The following is a 25,042-nucleotide window of genomic DNA, read 5'->3' as shown; positions in this document are numbered from 1 at the left end:
TACTCATAGAACAGCCTGATTGTATAAGCAAAGTCATCTTTTAGTCCTTGTTAAAACTAAATTCAGCTGGTTTAAATCATGATAAGAATATACTGACTTTGTATGATATTTACAGACATATGCAATAATATGCAGCCCCTCCTATCTTTCTTCTGTATATAAGTCACTCTGAGAGAATGCACTTTATAGATCTAATGAACACTCAAATGCTTCCTTGTGTCTCATTTTGATTTCTCACGGAATTCCGGGGGTTACTGAAATTTATCCTGCATTTACCTGAAGTACACCTGGGTGGCGGTATTACCTGCTTCAAAGTAGAGCAGCATCTTGGTTTAAAACAAAAGAAAAAGGAAAAGCGCTAGTAAACAATAGGCAAAACCTTCCTCTGCAGAACTAAAAAAAAAAATGAGGGGGTTATAATGAGCTGGTCAATATGTGTCTAAACTCCCTGTAAGTGACAGGTGATAAGACTTCCTGCATCCTTCAATGGACGAGAAAAAAGTAAGGCCTGAAGATAGCATTGCGCCTTGGTTTTAATAATTAAAAAAAAAATGTTAAAACAAATATATTAATATATTTTTATAAACAATAGTGCTTTTATTTAAAAGCGTACCAAATAAAAGCTTGTTTGAAATAAAAATGTTTTAGATATGCAAATTAGCCAGTGTTACAGTCATGCTAATCGAGGCATGCCTGCGCTGTTAAATTTGGTCCGGATATCTAGATGTTAATGACCTCTAAAGGGTTAAAGGGCTTACTATAAGTGCAGTGGACGTGTCCTGTATAGAATTTGTAGTAAATACATTTTCTACAAATGGTTTAAAAAAAATGATCTGTCTCTAACTCTGTACATTAAAAAAATCCATTCACCAAAGCCCATTATGGTTTCTCATTATGCATTGCCCAACAATACTAAGACAGTTAATTTAAATAAAATATCAAACTAAAAAAAAATTCTAGGTGAGTACAAAGTGCAGATAGATTTATTATTTTTTTTGTACAACGTATAAAATGTATCCCTAACATTTCTATTGAATTTATAATTTATGCAAACAGCAGTATTTTTCTGAGGTATTATTCATACAGTAAACAAAACATCTCATTAATAAATAATAAAAAAAAATCCTAAGGCAATGTTTAATTCTCTAAACAAAGTCAGCGATAAAGCTTTTTCATTTTGTTTTTGAAATACAGGCAACAACTGTCTTGTGTTCAACATACATTTTCAAATGCTTCGTTTTATCCAGAAATACTTACAACAGATCTAGGAAAAACACTTAGGCCCCTTTCAGACGTGCGGACCGTATGTCCGCATTTTCATTCATCCGTTGCGGATGAAAACGGGACATACATTGGTCCCTATGTGATTGCGGGTGTCAGCGGATGACCATCGCTGACAACCGTAATCACCCGCCTCCGCAAAATCGGACGGAAGAAAATCCTATTTTTCTTCCGTCTGGCGGATCGGATCGGATGAACACTGACATACGGTCCGTGTTCATCCGATCCCCCCATGGGGGAGAGTGGAGGAAAGACAGGGCGGTCCCTGCACAGAGTGCGGGGACTGCCCTGTCAGCCGACGGCTCAGCGGGGATTTTACGGAGGATGCCCGCTGAGCTTGACAGACACACGGAGGTGGATCATTACTGACCCGCCCCGTGTGAAAGGGCCCTTAAGCTGAACTCCAGAAACAAAACATTTCATATAAATATATTCCCTTTAAAAACCACAGAGGAGATGATTGCACTTTATGTGCATTAAATACCTTTCCAAACCTAGATATTGCCTTGGTCTGTATTACAGGATCCTCCTGCACAAAGGCAAAGTTCCCCACTGAATTACTGCACTGATCTGGAAGAAATACACAAAGCACACCAAGATTCAAATAATAATACACATACCTCTCGTATTGAGAGAATATTGGCTTATCCTGGAGTTCAGCTAAATGTATAGAAGCTTGAAAACAAAAAAAAAACGAATACTAAAATGTTAAAAGAGTAAATTGTTGCCCATGATGGCCAATTCAATTCTTTGTTATGTCTGGCAAGGAAAAAAATATAAAATTGGATTGGTCAACATGGGCAACAGTTTTTTTTTTTTAATTATTATTCTTGTCTATTTTTTTTTTTAAAAAATAGACAAATTTGTCTATATTAAGGCCCCCCTTTAATTGTGGAAAAGACCTACAATAACAAGGACATGACACTAACGTAAACATGTAATGGGGATTTTATTTGGAATTTGAGCTTAATGGTTGGTTCTAAGAAATACTTTATATAATAAAACTTAATGAAAATAAACTGTAAAGCCTCGTACACATGATCAGAATTTCCGATGGAAAAAGTCAGACGTCTTTTCCATTGGAAATTCCGACCGTGTGTATGCCCATCGGAGTAATTCCATCGGAAATTCCAATGAATTTCATGTTCTATTTTACTCTGATGGAATTCTGTCGGAATTCCGATGTGATTTTGGTCGGACAAAGGTCTGATCGTGTGTACGAGGCTTTACTTTAAAGCCCTGTACACACGATCGGATTTCCATCGGACAAAGCTGTGGAATTTTGTCTGAAGGGCGTTGGCCGTGAACTTGTTCTGCTTACAGATGGCAAAACCTTGTCAGCCAACAAATACGAAACAACGTGGTTTTTAAGCTCTTTAGAGTCACCCTTTGGGCAACTTCTGCTAATGTTGCGCTATGGTTAGCATTGCTTCTGAGCATGTGTATTTGTACTTTGATTTTTTTCCGACGAACTTGTGTACACACGATCGGATAATCCAACATCACACATTTGTTCTCGGAAAATTTGAAAGCATGCTATCCAACATTTGTTGTCGTAAAAACCCACAATTGTCTGATGGAGCAAACAAAACGGTCGGATTTTCCGACAAAACCCTGCCATCGCACATTTGTTGTTGGAAAATCCGATCGTGTGTACGGGCCTTTACTTTTGTGTTCTGCTCTAGATACTGATGTGATTTATATACCTTTATCATATATAGAGACCCCCTTAAAGCTCTAAATGGATTGCCACAAAATCCAAATGCAGTATCCACATTTTCCAAATAAGAAATAAAAAAAGTCAGTGGCAGATAAATCTTCAAAGGGGCCAGTTTTTCTACGTGCGCCTTAAGACTGACTGCTATGTAGTTATTTGTTCTATAACATCAGCTGCTAGTTGTATTACGTGCAGTTACTTTTTGGTACCAAAAGTCGGGGTATATTTTTGTACCACCCACAATTCTGACTTCCTAACACTTGTCTAACACTACATTTAAGTCGTCTCTTGTTGGTCATGTGACAAGCAGGGTCCTTCCTTTTTCCTCCAGTATTGGTAGTGGGGGTAGCCCATCAGATGCTGATGAGTCGTGCCAAGTGCCCCCCCCCCCCCCCCCACACACACACACCACCACCAGCACCCTGCATCCCATCTTAATTCCTTCTATTTCTCCTTAAAATGATTCTCCCTAACCGTAAAATGAACCCCATAACTCTTGTGGTATCCCTAAACCAAATTTAACATCCTTCAAATGCTAGATTACTCCCTCCCTGAATTGTCTGTACTCTTTTGATCCAGCAGTTATGGCAGTGGGCATAATATATCTTGTTGTGGGACACAAATTACAAAAAAAGGGGCCACAGGGGTTATAACCATCTGTTACTCTATCCAAATGGAAAAAAATAATAAAAAAAAGTTGTGTCTTTAGTTTTACTTTAAAGTGGTTGTAAACCCCATTCATAAAATCTTATCTCAACACATATATCTGTAGTGTTTACTTATCTCTCTCCAAAGCCCTAAGTGCGGTGTCTTTCGGTTGCTTCATTCCTCTGTTATCAGCATGATAACGTCTCACAAGTTCTCAGACACAGGAGATAAAAGCAGCTGGAAATTTGTGTAGGGGAGGGAACTTAGAGACAGATAAGCAGAGAGCTTGTCCATTCAGACTGCAGCTCTGCAAGTTTCTTCATTCCTCTGCCTATGTGGTGGGGGGTGTGTGCCTTTTCTCCAATCAGCTCTCACACAGTGTATGCCCAGACTCCCCTCCCACTGCCGAATGGGGAAACAAGATTTCTAACACAATGTGCACTTTTTAAAAAAATTAAAAAGTTGAAGACTGCAGATATACAAGTAAAATTTATGTTGGAGGATTTGTTTCATCTCTGTGTATCATCTGAGGCTGTTCACTTCACTGGGTATATGTGAGGGTTTACATCCACTTTAAGACACAGCTTCCTAATAAAAACAAATACCAATAAAGTAACACTGTATAGTAAACCACAATAAGCAGGAATTTGGCATTTAGAAGCTTAATGTAAAATCTCTAAATATACACCTGGTGGAAATGAGTTATTGTATATTGCATTTGTTCATTAAACATACATCTAGAGAAAAGAATTGGCAAACAATGCTTATGTACTAACAGCACGTAAGCTGAATGAATGTACAGATATTTTTGAACATACATGAAAGGCAATATATTGCAAAGTGAAACCTAGGTCACCATGCTGTGACCTGATGACCTTATTAATGTAATACAATAGTGTGCTTACTGTACATGATATGGTATAAGATACTGAAAAACGTGCAAGTGGTCACAATGACAGACAACTCAGAAGATACAAGCTTCATAATACATATTTTACACCTACGCTACTAGAAGTGCAACATATATTCTAAACTTCATACAAGTAAAAAATGTACACATATTGTTTTGCCTGTATATGTTTGAAAATGTTGCAAGCTTATAACAGTTCTTTGTTATCTTGCTTTTGTCAAAGTCCATAGAAAACGACATAAGTTCTTTTTTAATTAAATAAACATTAATAAATGAGCTTTGTAATGTTATCTTATGACCAGCAAATAGTAACTTCCTAGTTCATAAAATGTGGTCAAAGTCATTATTGCAAATCGTGAGGCCTCGTACACACGACCGAGAATCTTGTCGTAAAAGAGACGTTGTTTTCCTCGACGAATTTCTTGTCATGCTTGTCGAGAATCTTGTCAAGCTTTCTTTGTATACACACTGTCAAGACAAAATCTTGTCGTTCTCAAACGCGGTGACGTACAACACATACAACGGCACTATAAAGGGGAAGTTCCATTCCATTGGCGCCACCCTTGGGGCTTCTTTTGCTAATCTCATGTTACTGCGTGTTAAGTAAAAGTTTGGTGAGAGACGATTTGCGCTTTTCAGTCTGTTACAGCGTGACAAATGTGCTATCTCCATTACGAACGCTACTTTTACCAAAGGTGCGCTCCCGTCTCATACTTTATTCTGAGCATGCGTGGGTTTCTAAGCATACACACAAACGTGTTTCCCGTCGTAAACCAGCCTGACGAGAAACACGACAAGGAAATTGAGACTTCCGACGAGAAAAAAGAGAACATGTTCTTTTTTTTTCTCGTCGAGATCCACGAAGGTTTTCTCGACGAAAAACATACACGCGACCGTTTTTCTTGGCAAAAATGCTCTGCCAGCATTTTTCTTGATGGATTTTGCCGAGGAAAACGGTTGTGTGTACAAGGCCTCAGTCAAGTATCTCTTTCAGTTGATAAAGTAAACTTTTTCCTCTAGTATCAACAACTGGTAATGTATTCTACTGGAATCAATACTACAACTCCAAATTATTAGAAACAGAAAACCATTTCAGAGAGACCGTTTTCTCTCAAAGTCATAAACCTTTCCTGCTAAAATAGTTTTTTCATGGACACAGTTTTTTATATTACATATAAAAAAAATAAGAAAATAAAGATTCCTGCATTAAATATCCGAACTGCATTTTAGGACTGTAGAATCGTGCTACTTTGATATTTATAATTTACCATAGGTCCACAGCCCATCGTATCCAATCAGATATAATCTATTAGCAGAACAGACTTAATTCATCAAATCTGTGGCTGCTCTCGTTAGACAAGACCGTTAGAGTGCTGCTTTGTACAGTATATTGCTATGTTCTGGTTATTATTTACATTATAGCAGGTTTTAAATCATTGCGTGATGCAGATACCAATTATGAACGAGCATATTGAGGCACATACCGTATTTATCGGCGTATATCGCGCACTATTTTCCCCTTAAAATAAGGGGAAACCGTGGGTGCGCGATATACGCCGATAGCCGCTTCCCGGGCTCAGTTGAAATCCTGCGCCGACATATACCGAGTGCAGTACACTCGGGTACATTTGGTCAGGCTCAGCTTCGCTCGTGCTCACGCATAATTGTCACAGAGCATGAGCGCGAGCTAAGCCGAGCCTTGCCGAATGTACCCTAGTGTACTGCACTCGGTATATGTTGGCGGAGGCATTCGAACTGAGCGCTGGAAGCAGGGACTCGACGTGAGGCGCGCGCTGGAGAAGCCGGGAGGACACCATCGAGGCCGCAGACGGACGCCGGACCGGACCGGACGATGGACGCTGGGAAGACACCAAAACTGTAAGTAATAAATTCATATAACATTTTTTTTTACAGGAATTTCGGGGGCAACTTTAGGGGTGCGCGGTATACGCGGGAGCGCGTTATACCGCGATAAATACGGTACTTTTTTTTTCTTTCTGCTTTTGTCTTAGTGTAAAATTTTAAAATTTCCAGTAAAAAAGAAAAAAAAAAGGTAAAATGTTTGGGGGTTACTGTTTCCCATAGACGTGCTGTCAAAGATTTGGGCTCTGTAGCCCAGTCACATAATTTACCTGTCATTGAGCATAGGTTCACACTGACAGCGGGAATCAAATAGTGTGAGTTCAGCTGAACTCGCACGATTTTATTCCGGCATGTCAGTCCCGACTTCGGGGGGCGATTTCAGTTTGGGTTTCTGCACAGATGTCTATTGAAATCACACCCTGAAGTCGCCAAAAGTAGTACAGAAACTACTTTTGGGAATCGGTGTGGAGCCCCAAATGCGGCATCGCAATGTTTCGGACAGTGCCATTGCCGGCAAAAGCCACCAATTTGGCATGTGAACCAAGGCTTACAGGCATTTCTGTCATCTTAAAAGTCCAAGAATTACAAGCCATGGGCACTGACTGCCAAATGCTTGCATCTACACCCAGCTAAAATAATCCTCTTCTTAATAAGTTCATGGTCGAAAAAGTATTAAAACATTGGATTGTCTGTTTTGTACATACCCTACCCAAGATCTACCTTAACATGTCTACAAAATCCTAAACTGACTTTACAGTCCTCTTTGATGAGGACTGGCACAGAAAGCAAAGATTGCTCCACCACGCTCTATAGAGAATGGAACCATTTACTGCATGTGCACCACCAAAATCAAACACAAGATTCACATTCACAGAAGCAGCAGACTCGACCATTCCTTTTACTGAGGGATCTTCCCTTCTATCACCATCCTAACTAACCCAGTTCTTGTTTGCCAGTACCTTGTTACTTGTTGGTACACACAGTGCTTATGATACACTTAAAATGGAACTTCAGTCACTTTTTCAACTTTCCATCTATTAAATCTTCTGCCCTTGTTCTTTAAGCTTTGGATAGTAAAACATTTTTTTTTCTGCCAGTAAATACCTTATACAGCCCACTTCCTGTTTCTTGTCTGGTAAAAAGTCTAGGCTTATGACATCATGCACAGCTTTCTCTCACTCTTGTGAGAGTTTTCCAGGAAGAGGGGGGGGGTGAGTCATATGAGGGCCAATGAACCTCTGCAGAGCTGGAGGTGTACCTCTGTGTGTCTGTGTAACTCCAGGAAGTGAACAGGCAGCAGCTTCAGCTGCCCATAGTCAAAATGGCTGTAGCCGGACTTAGTGGAGGGAGATTTCTGCAGCATATTTGGCAAGTACAGAATTACAGTATATATAAAATAATATGCAAAGTGGTTGGAGGGAAGCTTCAGAATGGCAAAGATGTTTTTGTATTACAAATTATGTGAGCAGACTGCAGTTCCTCTTTAAGGCAGCATTAAACCCAAAACAAATACTGTAATATTGCAGCTTACCAACTCTTCATTGTGGTTGCTGCAATTTTGTTTAAAGGCTTTTTCCCCCTAGTGATCCAGCCAGTAATGCAATTCCTGTCTTGGGGTATTTCCACGCCACAGTAGGGGCAACTAAGACACCTTTGGACAGCAGCATTGCCAATCTGGAGAGAGGGTAGTGTTCAGTTATTATAGAAGATATCAATAGGGAAACTTGTCATGAAAGTCCTACCTATAAGCGTTATATTTATTTTTTCTTTATAGTTCAATACCACTTTAGGTTGAACATGTTTTTGCCAGAACCAGACTTTTTTATGGGACCCAGGTCATTCCGCTTGCTATCCCGTCTACCAATACAGCAGCCTCCCTATTATCACAGCTCTCTAGCAAGCCATTGACAGCAGGTGTGATACTATGTGAATAAATCCACCATTGGAGGTCTGCGCACCAGTTTTCATTTTGCCTGAACACAATTACATTATTATATTATTTATTAATTAAGGGGGGATATGATCAACGTGTATAAATACATAAGTGGTCCACATAGTGAACTTGGTGGTAAGTTAATCACTTTAAGGTCATCACAAAGGACAAGGGCGCACACTTTACAACTAGAGGAAAAGAGATTTTATCTCCAAATACGGAAAGGTTTCTTCACAGTAAATGCTGTGAAAATGTGGATAAGGCCCCGTACACACGGGAGGATTTATCCGCGGATACGGTCCAGCGGACCGTTTCCACGGATAAATCCTCTCGAGGATTTGCGCGGATTTTGATGCGATGGAGTGTACTCACCATCGAATCGAAATCCGCGCCGAAATCCTCTGGCGATGACGTGTCGTGCCGTCGCCGCGATGATGACGCGGCGACGTGCGCGACGCAGTCATATAAGGAATTCCACGCATGCGTCGAATCATTACGACGCATGCGGGGGATCCCTTTGGACGGATTGATCCGGTGAGTCTGTACAGACCAGCGGATCAATCCGTTGGGATGGATTCCAGCGGATAGATTTGAAGACATGTCTTCAAATATTTATCTGCTGGAAATCCATCGCATGGGAGAAAAATCCGCGGAAACAGATCCGCTGGATTGTACACACCATAGAATCTATCCGCTGAAACCGTTCCGCTGAGATTTTTCAGCGGATGGATTCTATCGTGTGTACGGGGCCTAAGACTCCATCAAGAGCTGCTTCTGGCCAGCTCAGTAGATTGCTTTAAAAAAGGCCTGGATACTTTCCTAAATGTACATAATAAAACTGTATACTAACATTTATAGGTAAAGTTGATCCGGGGAATATCTGATTGCCTCTCGGGGGATGAGGAAAGATTTTTTTCCCCTGCTGTAGCAAATTGGATCATGCTTTGTTGAGGTTTTTTGTCTTCCCCTGGATCAACTGTGGGTATAGGATTGTGTATATGGGATTGTATGATTTTTTTTTTCAACCAGACTAACTATGTAACTGTTGGCTAGAATTATTATTATTATTTTGGCTGAGGAGCTCTTAACAGAACTGTTTGATGGGATAGCAAGAGGAATAGCATAAGCCATCTTATGACTTTTGTGGACAACAATTTTATGATAAAAATCACACTATTCTAGATTACATAATGGAAAGATGAAGTTTGTAATTTTTTCCCCTAAAAACATCATTATTAAAACCTTTTAAAGCACAACTGCTTCAGCCAGAACTGCTTCAGCCAGTTGCGTTAATTTTTTATCCTCTCCCTGTGCTAGTAAGACAAGAAAAAAAGGCAGTGTTTTTCACAGGGACAGGAAGAAATAGCAATGGTTAACTGACAACAATTAAAACCCTACATCATTTCACTGAACAAAACTTTTTTTTTTGTCACAGTCGGTGTCACCATTTAAATTGTGACTTACACAAAAAAAATAATACTTGTGAAAAGGCAGGATTTTTAATGCAGAAGAGACATACTGTGCTGCTTCTGCATTAAGTACTGTTCCCTGCTTGTTCGCAATGTACACTGAGCTGAGAACAATCAGCTTAATGTACAATTTCGTCACCTACCGAGATGAATGAACTCCTGCGAATACAAGGGAGTCAAGTCATTCCTGGCCAGCCAATTAAAATGGCTTAAGGTCAGAACATGTCAGCAACCAGTGAGGGAACGAAACAAAATGTGAGTGAATATCTTCCCAATGGAGACCGCCGGTTAAAAATAAAGCCCTGACAAATGTTCCATCACTATTACCCTATCCTTTCTCTGTCCAATAAAAAAACTGTATTTCAAACAATATACTGTATCTTTCATCAACAACAGATAAATGGGATAACTGTTTTTTTTTGAGAATTTAAATATTACTACTTTTTGCAAACAATAGCTTTCAAACTGAGCTGTTTATGTCAGGCCAATTTCAGATTTCTATTGAATTAGTCATAACATAAAAAAGCAGGCTCAGGCCCCGTACACACGTCCGAGAAACTCGACGAGCAAAACACATCGTTTTGCTCGTCGAGTTCCTTGTCAAGCCGCCAAGGATCTCGGCGAGCCAAGTTTCCTCATTGACTAACGAGGAAATAGAGAACATGTTCTCTATTTGGCCCGACGAGATCCTCGTCGGCTTCCTCGGCCAAAAGTGTACACACGACCGGGTTTCTCGTCAGAATACGTCTCCGATCGAGTTTCTGGCTGAATTCTGTCGTGTGTACGGGGCCTCATAGAAGGAAAAAAACTGTAATAAACATTATTATCTTCCACCTACATTCAAAGCTTGTAAATACATTTTGATAAGGTCTAAGTTGCAGATCTGAAATTTTACTTCCCTTTAAACCTATGCTATAAATGTCCTCTGCTGTGAGGATCCCTTCAAAAATCCCATTTTAACTGCTCCCTATACATGCAATTGTCAGAATGGAGTCTCTTACAACATACTGGTACTAAATCAATGAAGAGTCTGCCAAGAGAACTATATACAGTAGATCCTTTCCATAAAGCATCTTGAGTAACTTAAAGTGCATATTGGGTTCACTAATTGCTCTCCACCTACAACTAAATTTCAGTTTGGATAAATATTTATTTAACGGGGTTCTAAAGCCTGAAGGTTTTTCACCTTAATGCATTCTATGCATTAGGCCCCTTTCACATGTGCGGATAGTTCAGATCCGCTTGTCAGTTTTATCAGGCGGACCTGAACAGGCCCTGTATGTACCTCTATGGAGCGTTGGATGTCAGCCTGATCAGCCCTTATCCGATCCACTCCGCTAAACCCTAACCCTAAAGCAGAGATCCGACTGGTCCGTTTCTGCACAGTGTGCAAAGAAGGACTAGACATCCCCTGGCTCAGCGGGGATCAATGGTGCGATCCCCGCTGAGCAAGCGGATGCCTAAAAACGGATCCGCACATGTGAAAGGGGCCTAAGGGTGGAACAACTTCTGTGCTGCAGCTGCCCCCCAGACCCCCCCCCCACCTTGTTCATACATTTTTCTTACCCGATCCGATGCAGCGATGTGCATGAGCAGTGGCTCCAGACACTGTCTCTCTCTTCATTGAATAGCAGCAGGAGTCATTGGCTCCCACTGCTGTCAATCAAATCATGTGACACAAGAGTGGGGGCGGGGCAGACTCCCGCTGTCTGTGTCAATGGCGTGAGCCCGCACAGGTGCCCTCAGGGAAGGCAGATTTCCATGGGGGCACCCTAAGAAGGGGAGGGGCCTGCAGTGCTGGGGAGGACGCCAGAAGAGGAAGATTAGGGCTGCTCTGTGCAAAACCATTGCATGGAGTAATTAACTATAGGCATGTTTGTTATTATTATAAAAAAAGGAAGGTTTACAACCACTTTAAGGCTAAATCGGGGTTCCTGCTTCCACATCTGACAATTTAAAAAAATACTACTGAGCATTTTCAATAGCATTTAGCTAGTGATTCCCCTGTGCTCTTATTGCATGGGCTAAATACATTGCAATCGTGACAGCTCAACAAGGCTGCCTATTGAATTGCTAAGGTGACTACATGTTGGAAGATGTCACAAACATCAGTGTATAAGTAGAATAATAAAAGCAGAAAGTGTGACAAGTAGTTTCTCTATAGCAGGGGTCTCCAAACTGCGGCCCGAGGGCCAGATGTGGCCCTTTGCCAGCCTTAATCCGGCCCTTGGGGCACAATTCCTTCCACTGATATGAGGCACTATTCCTCCCACTGACACCAACAATGGGGCACTATATCTTCCACGGATACCAATGATGGCATACTATTTCTCCTACTATTAGGGGGAATACTCCTCCTCCATTTGACCACCAACCCTGAGGCCATATTTTTTCTCCCCGATGCTGGGATCGTGAAATTTTCTGCCCCTTTTGGCCACAATACGGCCCTCCTAAAGTCTGAAGGACAATAACGTGGCCCTTTGTATGAAAAGTTTGGAGACCCCTGCTCTATAGCAATAGCATCGTAACATTTTTTTTTAAAGAAACCATAAATATGTACATTATAATTACAGTTCCCAGAGCTCAAACAATTTCAATATTTTTCTATTTACAGTAGAAAATAGAAAAAAACTATTCACTATTTTTCCAGCTCTTTATAAATATATCTACATCCCATTAGCGTAATAAAGCAACGTAAACCAATAGTGGAAATAATAAAAGTCGTTTCTGGCAAAATCTGCTGATCAGAATTGTGCCAAGGTCAGGGTAATGTAGCAGGTGTGCAGAGGTGGTGAGTCTCTTGTGTTGGTTTCATCGTGGGTAATAGACATTCTGCAGGTCTTTCCAGCACAATGATATCATTTAAAAGCACAGTAAATGGAAGTGCAGATGCTGACAGACTCTGTTGATTACAAAGTTTCCTCCTTGCACATCTGAAGTCAGGCAATAGTTGCACGTTCTATCAAAGTGTTGAGTTGACAGCACTGCTGCACTCGTTACACAAATATAACATTCTAGATATCTACAAAGAAAAGGTTGAAGTCTGTAAAGGCCTCTGAGTTTCTTCACTGCAGCCCAAATCCTTCTGCATTGGAAATGGCGATTGTCAGCTTCTGCTTTAATTCCTTCTTCGTTTTATAGGGTGGTAAACACAGCTGGTTAAAGCACGTGTGCGAAACTGGCAACCTGAAAAGGACAGACACATTAAGAAGTTTTATATCAGCTACTTGCAAGATTTTAAGTAAAATAAATAGCAGTTTATTCAGGGGGGCTATTATTTTTCATGTCCACATGGCTCAGGCCTCGTACACACGACCGAGTTTCTCGGCAAAAACCAGCATGAAACCTGTTTTTTTTTTTTTGCCGAGGAAACCGGTCGTGTGTACACTTTTCGACGAGGAAACTGTCGAGGATCTCGTCGAGCCAAAAAGAGAGCATGTCTTCTTTTTCCTCGACAGGAATGGGGAAATTTGGCTTGCCGAGATCGTCGACAGCCTAACAAGGAACTCGACGAGCAAAACGATGTGTTTCGCCCGTGGAGTTTCTCGGTCGTGTGTACGAGGCTTCAGTATATGTCCCTGTACCTGGTTGCTTTCCACAGTCAAACTTAAAGGTTAACTCCACTTTCGTGGGGAAAAAAAGCAAATGAAGAAAAAAAATAACCTGCGACACTAATCATATAGTAATTGAATGTTATTAAAAATAACCCTTCCTTTTCAATCTGTAGCCACTATAATTTTCTTTGAATGCATTGCAATATGGCTACCTGGAGTTGTTCTGTACACATAGTGTATACTGACCACCCCCCAGAAACATAATTTCCTGCTTGTGTTATTGGCTCACCAATCTTTCCAGAAGTCTGCCTAAGATGCAAGTCAGATTTCAGGCATCCCCTACAACAAAAATTTCATTTTTGGAGAGGTACTTTGAATAGGAACATGTCTAAAGGGATGCAGGCCCAGCAGATTTCCTCATTAGTGCTCTGCAGCTGCACACCTGACAGTTAACTATGAAATCACTCCCATTAGACCCACTCAGGACAGAGGTACAGAGAAACACAGAGGGATTTCTTCAGAATAACAAAAGGTAGGAATCTCCAACAACGTTTTTTATAATCCTTGCAATGAACATAGATCGCCCAGAGAGGAATGTTTTTTTTCTTGACACAAGTGGAGTCACGCTTTAATTGCAGGTGAAGAAACGTTTAACTTTACATGCCCTGGTATCAGTGTAGGCATTTCTGTGACTGTTATAAAACCTTGTTCTGCCAAGAGGTGCAGCACTGAACACTGCTTTGTCCATTTTTTTTTATTCTAATGAATCAGAGACTTGACCAGGATGAGCATGTGATTTGGAGAGCGAGGCACAGAAAAAGGTATACCATACAAAGGAACAACAGAGCATGCATTTGATACCATAGTCAGAGAAAAGACACACAGCAAAAGGGCCTGTGGAGGTACACAAAGAATAGTGCATTGAAGCTGCATAGGAAAAATAAAGTTGAATGTGCAGTAAAGCTGTACAGGAAATAGGCCATTAAGCTACATGGGGAGCAGTCGGCAGTGTACCTTGTACAGTCAAGGTACAGGGCCTCAAACCTTACTGTCAGAAAGTAAGCACAAAACCCAGGAGTAGCAAGCAAGCTATGGAGAAAGAAACCTGGTGGAGAAGAGTGAATTAACCTGAAAAATAGCAGATGGGATGAAAATAAGTCCTGCAGAAAATCATTGTAAACTGAGAAGTAGAGCAAAGAAAATGTAGTGGAACACCGTGTAGTAGAGAAAACAGCAAGGTGGTGCATGAGTATGAGGATGTAAAACGTGCAATGACAAGCACACAAAGAGCTCCTTTGCTGCTTAAAAAGATAAGGCGTTTCGAGAGGGATGTATGTTAAGCCCCTTCTTTTTTTATGAATTCTTTATTTAAGGCTTTTCATAACAGTAACAAAAAAACATATCATTTCTCAGTCAGGTACAGAGTAAATATGAACTCCAGTATCCCCTGAAGATATGCATGTACACAAAACAAGTTGGGAGGAGTTACGTGCTGACGTCATGCTGCGGCTTCCATTTCTGGGACCGGCAGCCGTCTTAGTAAGTGAATGTCCCCACATGGTAGATTTACACACTGCTAAAAGTTTCTGTATGGATTTAATGGATAGATAGAAGCTTAATTTACGAGTAAACTACTACACAAAATACCTAAAAATATTTTCTGTGGTTCCCGTGTGGTGAGCATTCCTCTTAAGCTTGATATGTTGGTTGTGCTAGCAGCATGCAAGTGGAGGTCTGCAATGCAAAAGCATTCCCATACTGATATGCCCTGTCTGTGCTGTCTGCTGTGTTTCTGATGCAGCTTAATAGCTGGTAAGTGTGCAAAGGTGGTGTTTTGGATTGGGGTAACACTATTGTCAGGGCTGGGCTCCTGCTATTTACGAGCAGCTCTTTTCTTGCACAGAGGCTGCTCAGCTGTTGGTTAATTACCAGCCACTCATTGTTTCCACAGTGACTCCCCTGGTTACCATTACCTGCCTCATTAGTCCTATAGCTAGACCCTTTTGTCTCTTTAAAAAGCTTTGCTCATTTTCTCTGTGCCCTTGCATTGTCTATGATCTCCAGTGTGTTCCTGTGTACGACTTAGCCTGGCTGATTTCTCTTTGATACCTGTTCCTGGTTTTGCTCCTTACTTCACTGAGTTCCAGCCTCCTGACCCCAGCTCGTCTGACTACCCGCTCTGGTATCCAAATCCTAGTTTCAGTTTTTGACTACTTTCCTGAACTGTGTTATTTTTTGCTATTTTATTAAAGGTGTGATTTTAACTGCATTTTCTGTCTCCGCTGGATTTATGGTTCCTGACAACAATACACAGATAACTGTTTTTTTATTTACCACTAAGAAGAGTCACGTGTTTGTGGGACTTTTTATGCACTTCTTAAAGTTTAAAACATTTTTGGTTGTTTTTGTTATAGGCAACAGTGGTTGTGGTCAAATTTCACTAACAGTGGGGGGATCTTAAAGGGGTGCTTATACGAGTTTAATCTGGTTTCTTCCAAAGCGTGGGGATAAAGGCAAAGCCTGCATTCATCAGGTGAATTATGAGGGACTGCTTTTTTTATTTTTGAAGCAAATGTATAGGGATATAGAAGAAAGGCTGTTTTTTTTTTAAGGATCTGGAAGTTGGTGGACTTTTGGGTAGTGGTATGGATTTGGTCCCAAAATTGGCTTAATTGGTGCATCTCCGCTGGATTTATGGTTCCTGACAACAATACACAGATAACTGTTTTTTTATTTACCACTAAGAAGAGTCACGTGTTTGTGGGACTTTTTATGCACTTCTTAAAGTTTAAAAAATGTTTGGTTGTTTTTGTTATAGGCAACAGTGGTTGTGGTCAAATTTCACTAACAGTGGGGGGATCTTAAAGGGGTGCTTATACGAGTTTAATCTGGTTTCTTCCAAAGCGTGGGGATAAAGGCAAAGCCTGCATTCATCAGGTGAATTATGAGGGACTGCTTTTTTTATTTTTGAAGCAAATGTATAGGGATATAGAAGAAAGGCTGTTTTTTTTTTTAAGGATCTGGAAGTTGGTGGACTTTTGGGTAGTGGTATGGATTTGGTCCCAAAATTGGCTTAATTGGTGCATCTCCGCTGGATTTATGGTTCCTGACAACAATACACAGATAACTGTTTTTTTATTTACCACTAAGAAGAGTCACGTGTTTGTGGGACTTTTTATGCACTTCTTAAAGTTTACATTTTTTTTGGTTGTTTTTGTTATAGGCAGAGCTTTTTTTCTCAGAAGATAGGTGCAGGAACTTAACCATGACCCCCTAAAACTCCCTCACCCCCCTCCCCAACAAACACACCTGCCAAACCCCATCCAAGAGTGGTTGTGGTCAAATTTCACTAACAGTGGGGGGATCTTAAAGGGGTGCTAAATACCAGGAGTGCATTAAATACCAAGTGCAGAGTTGGGGGGGGGGGGGTTACACAAAGACTGCAGAGTTCAGGGGTGTGCTACGAAAAGGGTTCAGAGGTGTGCTGTGTACATACTGTAGAGTTCAGGAGTGCACTGCATACAGACTGCAGAGTTCAGCCTTTTTCCATAGCTGCATCCCCTATCCATGGCTCACTTTCACCCCTCTTTAGCTCTGACCTCTGCATGCAACCCCTCCTCCACTGCCCCCACCCCCCCTCCTTAAAAGCTCCACCATCTTCCACATGTCTTACTTTTAATGCATTTTTAAGCTGAAGCACCCAGCCGGCCCTAGTACCTCCCCGTACACTGTAGGTGGCTCTGCCTCTCTCACTTGCAGGGAGATCATCCAGTGGGGGTGTCAGCATCTGCACTGTACCCAGGGCACCTGCATCTCCCTTGTCCCCATCCTGTCCTCAGTGGGAGCCGCTCAGAAGATTAGATCTGTGGGAGCTGTTGGGAGTCAAGCTGTCACTTGTAAAAACAGAAGCCGAACTTCTGTGTTTACAAGTGTTAGTGGTAGGCAGGGAGCAGAGGGCCTGGTCCAGAGTTGGTAGAATTGAGTTCCACCAATTTCCATCTGAAAAAAAGCCTTGGTTATAGGGATATTGTTTACACGTTGGTTTTTGATTATATAAATTGTTATATTCATTTTTGCTCACTTAGGTACTGCAGTTTTGTTTTTACATCTTATTTTGGGGTTTCTATACTTACCTTACTTGCTAGCTGCCTAAATATTACACTCTGCACTTGTCTGATTTCAGAAGCTAAGCAGGGTCAGGTCTGGTCAGTACTTGGATGGTAGACCGCCTTACCTTACTTACTAGCTGCATAAATATTCTCCTTTTCCCTAGTGCTGACTTTATCTTTTGAATCAACGCAAATATGTCATAAATGTGCATGATTACCATATTACTGCATATTTAAAATGAATGCAAACAAACAGGGAGCATTCAACCTTTCTATGCAGCTTCCAATGGTTGCGCACCAAAAAGAGGAGGAGCCCAGAGTATCGGTGGGGGACTTGAAAAGAGAGGTTCGGGGCCACTCTGTGCAATACAAATGCACAGAGCAAGTTAATATAACATGTTTATTTAAAAAAAAAGGCTTTATAATCACTTTAAGGACTTGTTTGTTCAGCCTGTTGAACCAGTGTTTTATACGAGTTTAATCTGGTTTCTTCCAAACCGTGGGGATGAAGGCTTTTTTATTTTTGAAGCAAATGTATAGGGATATAGAAGAAAGGCTGTTTTTTTATTAAGGATCTGGAAGTTGGTGGACTTTTGGGTAGTGGTATGGATTTGGTCCCAAAATTGTCTTAATTGGTGCATAACCAAAAGATGTGTAGAAAGTCAACATAAACTATTAATACATGGGACAGTAGGAAGCAGAGTCCACATATCATTAAGAACTAAAAAAAACAACCTTAAAGCTATCTAAATGAGAAAAATACACAAAATAAGCATATGAAAGTTATATAAATTTATATATTATTAAGTTCCTGCATAAATTAACCCTTAGGCCGCGTACACACGACCGGTCCAAACCAATGAAAATGGACTGAAGTCCAGTTTCATCAGTCCAAACCGACCGTGTGTACGGCCCATCGGTCTGTTGTCCTTCGGACAAAAATTATAGAACTTGCTTTAAAATCGAACCAATGGATGGCTGACCATCAGTCAAAACCGATGGTTAGTACAGAAAAGCATCGGTTCAAAACCCGCCCATTCTCAGAATCAAGTCGACGCATGCTTGGAAGCATTGAACTTCATTTTTTTCAGCACGTCGTGTATTTTACGTGACCGCATTCTGACCTGATCGGGCTTTGAACTGATGGTGTGTACGCACATCAGACCATCGGTCTGCTTCCGTGGTGAACCGTTGAAAATGGTCTGTCGGACCATTCTCATCGGATGGATCGACCGTTCAACAGCATGCACTATTACCAGTTAGTTGATGTTTCACTCTTTGAAATCTTGAAATTCAAGTCTGCCATCCCTCCCACTGGCACTCTGTCACTCCCCGTTGTGAAGTGAAGCAATTTCTTTTGAAGGTCAAGAGGAAATCCCAAAACGACATCCCAAAAATGTCTGCAAGAGAACAATCCATTAGGACCATATCATTTATATAGGTGTACTATACATTTTTTTTGTCTCTCATTGAATGGCCCTTTTTAAGAAAAAAATTAACACCAGTCTAAAAAATGTAAAGACCAAAAGTAGTCCCTTGGCGTGGGGCTGTGCTTGCACTGCAAAGGTTGACTGCTTGTTTATGTCTAGGGTTCAGTAAAAGTATTTATATTACCTGATCCTCCACAATCCCAGCAACTGGTGTTCCCCTACCTTTAGGCAGTGGACTATCCCTCAGCACCCTCACCTCCAAATGCAGGGCTATGGTCCCTGCATCAGTTTTGATGACATCAGGTGCATTCGGCCATTGGAGTGCAGGGGAAAAGGTGCTGCAGGGACTGGTGCTGCAGAGGATAGTTAAGTAAAACTGTTTTACCCAGTCCCCCTTGCATAGAATATTTTGGGCTTGTTTAGACCATGTGCAGAGAGGTGTTTTTTTATTTATTTTTTATTATTATTATTTAACATAGGTCTCTGCAAGAACACAAAAAAAAAAAACAGCATCCATGTTGCAGATTTCTGTGCAGGAAAAAATCTGCACATTGACCAGTGCTGTGGTGTGAATAGGGCACATCGAGAACAATTGTCCTTGAGTGGCCCAGCCAAAGCACAGAACCTGATTGAACATCTCTGGAGAGATCTGAAAATGGCTGTGCACCGTTGCTCCACATCCAACCTGATGGAGCTTGAGAGGTCCTACAAAGAACAATGGGAGCAACTGCCCAAAAATAGGTGTGCCAAGCTTGTAGCATCATACTCAAAAAGACATGAGGCTGTAATTGATGCCAAATGTGCTTCAACAAAGTATGGAGCAAAGGCTTTGAATACTTATGTACATGTGATTTATTTATTTATTTATAAATTTGCAAAAATTTCAAACAAACGTCCATGTTGTCATTATGGGCTATTGTTTGAAGAATTTGGAGAAAAATAATGAATTTAATCCATTCTGTAATAAGGCTGTAACATAACAAAATAAGGAAAAGGTGAAGCGCTGTGAATACTTTCTAGATGCATTGTAAGTGCGTCTTGAAGCAACTCTGAAGCAACTTCAGGGAATGTCTGGGTAATCTTCCTGTAATGTCGGATCCAAATCACATCACTATAGATGAGGATCTAACTTGGAGGCGACTTCCATTAAAGTCTATGGGCCAGATCCACAAAGATCTGCCTATCTTTAGGCAGGCGTAGCGTATCTAAGATACACTACGCCGCCGTAACTTAGAGCGTAGTTTCCGTATCCTGAAAGAATTTGCGCCGTAAGTTACAGCGGTGTAATATAAATGTGGCGGCGTAAGGGCGCGCAATTCAAATGGATAAGATGTGGGCGTGTTTTATGGTAATTCATCTTGACCCCACGTAAATTACGTTTTTTTGGAACGGCGCATGCGCCGTCCGTGGGGGTATCCCAGTGCGCATGCTCGAAATCACGTCGCAAATAGTCAATGCTTTCGACGTGAACGTAATTTACGCAAAGCCCTATTCGCGAACGTTTTACGCAAACGACGGAAAATTCCCGACGTCCATACTTAACATTGCGTACGCCTCATAGACCCAGGGGTAACGTTACGCTGAAAAAAGACTTACGTAAACAACGTAAAAAAATGCGCCGGGCGGACGTACGTTTGAGGATCGGCGTATCTAGCTAATTTGCATACTCTACGCGGAAATCAACGGAAGCGCCGCCTAGCAGCCAGCGAAAATATGCACCTAAGATCCGACGGCGTACTAAGACATACGTCAGTCGGATCGAGCCCACATTCAGTCGTATCTTGTTTTGTGGATACAAAACAAAGATACGACGGGGCATCTTAGAACTTACGCGGCCTATCAATAGATACGCCGGCGTAAGTTCTTTGTGGATCTGGGCCAAAGGGCACAAGTCGGATAGAAGTCAACTTGAAGTAGTACAGGAACCTGTTCTAAAGTCAAAGCGACTTCAGTAGTTCTAATTAAGACAGCTCTCATTGACTAAAATGTCACGCGACTTGGGATCTCACAAGTTGGATCCCAAGTCACTGCAGTCTAAACCGAGCTTAATGCACTACTTAGAGAGTCAATGATCTGGAACAAGTCAAGTGTCTGAGCAAGTTTGATACTAAATGTGAAGTGAGAAAAAATTGACAGCCCTGGAGCCTGCGCCTTCAAAAACCGATTGGTAGTGACAGTCCCAGTCATTTTCTCACATTATTTTTTAAAGTTTATGTAAAAACAAAAAAAAACAAAAAACAGCTGACCTGATTGTAAGATCTGTTTTCTGGTATCCATCATATTGAGTATTTTTCTGGAGTGCATGCAAATCTAGTTCAGGATTTCCACAAACAAGAATCTCCACTTCTTCTGGACGTAGTAACTAGAGGGAAAAGTGTACCATTAAATGTTTTCCCATACAATTGATCTCAGCCTTTTACATTACATAAAGCTTGACAAGGAACTCTATAAATATGCAAACATGTTCCCGGGGGCAATGCTTTGTTCAATTTGCAACTCCCAATGAAAGTCCCAACACTACTTGCAAAGTCAACAATCTCTAATAAAAACACACACATGCAGAAATAAGTTTGAGAAAGTTAGCCAACTAAAGTGTAAAGAACTGGACTATAGGGTAGAGCTATAAATCGCCATAAGTTGTTTCTTAAGTGCTGCAGCTCAAAGTTTACTCTCTGAACTCAGACCAGAACAAGATCCTGACTCTTTGCAATGGTTCACCTTAACTGAGAATTAAAGCTTTAGAATAAGGACTGTTTATTAAATTAGGTCATTAAAGTTTTAAAGCTAAACTCCACAAATTCAGCCATTTAATACAATGTGCTGGATTACAAGTTCCTCAGTTTAGGCCAATACTTAGTATTCTTCTACTTATTTTTGGTAAAAAAAAAATCACAATAAGCGTTTATTGATTGATTTGCGCAAAAGTTATAGCGTCTACAAAATAGGGGATAGTTTTATGGCATTTTTATTAATATTTTTTTTTTTTACTAGTAATGACTGCGACATTATGGCGGACACATCGGACACTTTTGACAAATTTTCGGGACCATTGTCATTTTCACAGCGAAAAAGTGGTATAAAAATGCACTGATTACTGTGAAAATTACAATGGCAGTGAAGGGGTTAACCACTAGGGGGCGCTAAGGGGTTAAGTGTGCAATGAGGGAGTGATTCTTACTGTAGGGGGCGTAGCTGTAGGTATGACCTCACTGATCGTCGTTCCCTATAACAGGGAACAGACGATCAGTGTCGCTACCACAGAGAAGAATGGGGAAGGTGTGTTTACACTCACCTCTCCCCGTTTTTCATCTCCTGTGACCCGATCGGGGGACACCGGCGGCAATTGGGTCCGCGGGTACCGCAGGCGCGGTCACAGGGCTTCGGACTGGGCCACGCGCGCCAGCAGTTGCGTGCGAGCGACCCACGGCTGGGCTCTTAAAGGCGACTTACCGGTACGTGCCTGTGCTCAGCCGTGCCATTCTGCCGACGTATATCGGCGTTAGGCGGTCCTTAAGTGGTTAATGTACAATTTGTATTTTTACTGATCGATACTCTGAAACTGAACCTTCTGGTCTCAGCTATTGCAGCTGCAGAGTTGTATGCAGCAGCTGTGCCAGCCTCTCCCCTCCTACTGCCCAATCACAGAGCGCTTTGTATTATGTGAACTAATTCACATAGCGTAGCAATATGAGCTCCATAAAACTGTCAGATGTAAATAGGAGATAAGTCCAGGAGGTGGCATGGACCTCATTGGACGAGCTCCTACAGTTCAGCTTTAAGTACCAAGGCAAATTCTTGTATGACTTGGAGGAAAGGAGTTTGCAGATATGTAGGCACCTGGTCTGAATTCAAACCCAAATAAACAACACTGTAAAAATAAAAAATTAAAAAAAATATTTTTTATATAACTGAAACAGTATTAATTTTGCCATGTTTTGTACTGTAGGTATTTAACCGTTAATATCAACTACTTTAACATTTCCAAACATATTGCTTATATGGTCACTCTTACCATCAATGCATTAGAGGAACACACACTGTGGAAACCATAATAAAAGGCAGAGAATTGCTTGTAGATGGATTTATTAAGCAGAAAATCTACATACAGCTGGACATATTCTAGAAATATAAAACAAAACTTAATGTAAACATTACAATTCCGCTATAATAGTTTCAAGCACAAACTAACACATTCCTAATACATATTTGTACCTTTTCTGTTCTGATTGGTAACAGGGATTTTATCTCCACCAGGTTTAAGACTGTATGATTTAATGACTCCAAACTCTTCTTGAAAGACCTGAAAATAAATTATCTGCAAATAATTGAATGTTGTAATTCAACTAAATAAAATGACGGTATCTAGATAACTGTGAGAACAGAGTTTTGAGTTGATACCCAAGGGAAGAGAAACTATTCATTATGAATATATTTTTTTTATTTTAAGTGGTAGTAAACTCTTTTTTCAATTTTTACCTACAGGTAAGCTTGTAAAAAAAAAAAGAAAAAAAACCTGTACGTGAAATGAATATCTCTTAACCTCCCTGGCAGTATGATTATGTCAGATTTTAGGTGCTGAAAGCGGTATCATTATTTTGCATGGAAATTTGGCGTTTTATATTGTAGACCTGCAATTCTTAGGAATAACTCACTTAAATCTGTCCAAACAAGAGTCTAGTAGACATCCCAGGTATGATAAAGTTTAAAAAACAAAATCATAAATTATAAAATAATAAATAACTATAAATAATTATAACAAATAATAATGTAATTATAATAAAAAATATTCAATGATGTAATCAAATCAAAAACACAGAAATTTGCTCAGTTGCAGAATTGTCGCTGTCATTACTTCAGTGTTTGATGACGAATTTCCCCACAAATCGCTATTGCTCAATTCTGCAAGTGATTATAATTTAATATCGCTGTTTTCTAGCTGATCTAAAACCACTTTTGATGTAAAGGGACACTTTTTGGTTGCTATGGATCTCTAGTTTCCAGGCAGAAAGAACAGTTTTTATTATATATTATGCAGGACACTGGACAGACCACTAGGGACAAAGGGTGTGTGTATTTATTTCATACAGTATACCGTATGTTTTGTGTGTATTTACTTTTTTGAGTTTGGCGCCGATCTCCGCCCCCAGGAAAACCTGCTCCAGGACCTCAGACTGGGGCGAAGGTTCAACTTCGCCCCAGTCTGAATACTTATGTACATATCATTTTTGTTTTGTTTATTTTTAATAAATTTGCAAAGATTTCAAACAAACTTCTTTCATATTGTCATTATGGGGTATTGTTTGTAGAATTTTGAGTAAAATAATTAATTTAATCCATTTAATATAGGCTGTAACATAACAAAATGTGGAAAAGGTGAAGGGTTGTGAATACTTTCCAAGTGCACTGTAAATCTGGAGGATGCGTAGCAAAATATACACTATAGTATCAAAAGTATTGGGACACCTGCCTTTACATGCACATGAACTTTAATGGCACGCCAGTCTTAGTCAGTAGGGTTTAATAAAACTCAATATTAAACCCTACAGACTAAGACTAGGATGCCATTATAGTTCATGTGCGTGTAAAGGCAAGTGTCCCAATACTTTTGGTAATATATAGCTGGATTCAGGTAGGGCGGCTTACTTTTGAGGCGGCGTAGCATATCGCATATACGCTACGCCGCCGTAAGTCAGAAAGGCAAGTGCTGTATTCACAAAGCACTTGCCTCCCAAGTTACGGGAATGGGCCGGCCTAAGCGCGCCTAATTCAAATGTGGAACAGGGGGGCGTGTTTTATGTTAATGTCTAGTGACCTGACGTGATCGACGTTTTTAACGAACGGCGCATGCGCCCTCCGTGGACATATCCCAGTGTGCATTGCTCCAAAGTACGCCGTTTCGACGTGAACGTAAATTACGTCCAGCCCAATTCGCGTACGACTTACACAAACGACGTAAAAAGATAGGCCTGTTCCGACGTCCATACCTTGCATGGGCTGCGCCACCTAGGAAGCAGCTTTATCTTTACGCCGGCGTATCTCTAACGTAAACAAATTGCGACGGGCGCACGTACGTTTCGGAATCAGTTTATCTAGTCATTTGCATATTGTACGCCAAACTCAACGGAAGC

The 25,042-nt window shown here is 40.8% G+C and overlaps 1 protein-coding gene across 2 annotated transcripts in view; it reads right to left on the bottom strand.

Annotated features, from left to right (window-relative positions):
- Positions 1-12,455: 12,455 nt before the first annotated feature.
- The window catches only part of HECTD2 (HECT domain E3 ubiquitin protein ligase 2), a 105,706-nt gene continuing 93,119 nt past the window's right edge, over positions 12,456-25,042 (bottom strand). For both annotated transcript variants that reach the window (XM_040362129.1, XM_040362130.1), the window contains exons 17-21: positions 23,127-23,214; positions 22,927-23,033; positions 21,161-21,276; positions 18,741-18,884; positions 12,456-13,007 (exon numbers count right to left, since the gene is read on the bottom strand). In XM_040362129.1, the coding sequence (XP_040218063.1) occupies positions 12,887-13,007; positions 18,741-18,884; positions 21,161-21,276; positions 22,927-23,033; positions 23,127-23,214 (576 nt within the window). In that variant the 3' untranslated portion in view covers positions 12,456-12,886. The remainder of the gene's footprint in view (positions 13,008-18,740; positions 18,885-21,160; positions 21,277-22,926; positions 23,034-23,126; positions 23,215-25,042) is intronic.

The sequence above is a fragment of the Rana temporaria genome, chromosome 8 (genome assembly GCF_905171775.1).
Source record: "Rana temporaria chromosome 8, aRanTem1.1, whole genome shotgun sequence".
Lineage (NCBI taxonomy): Eukaryota > Metazoa > Chordata > Amphibia > Anura > Ranidae > Rana > Rana temporaria.
The sequence above is the reverse complement of the archived record's forward strand: the minus strand, read 5'-3'. Positions and strand labels throughout refer to the sequence as shown.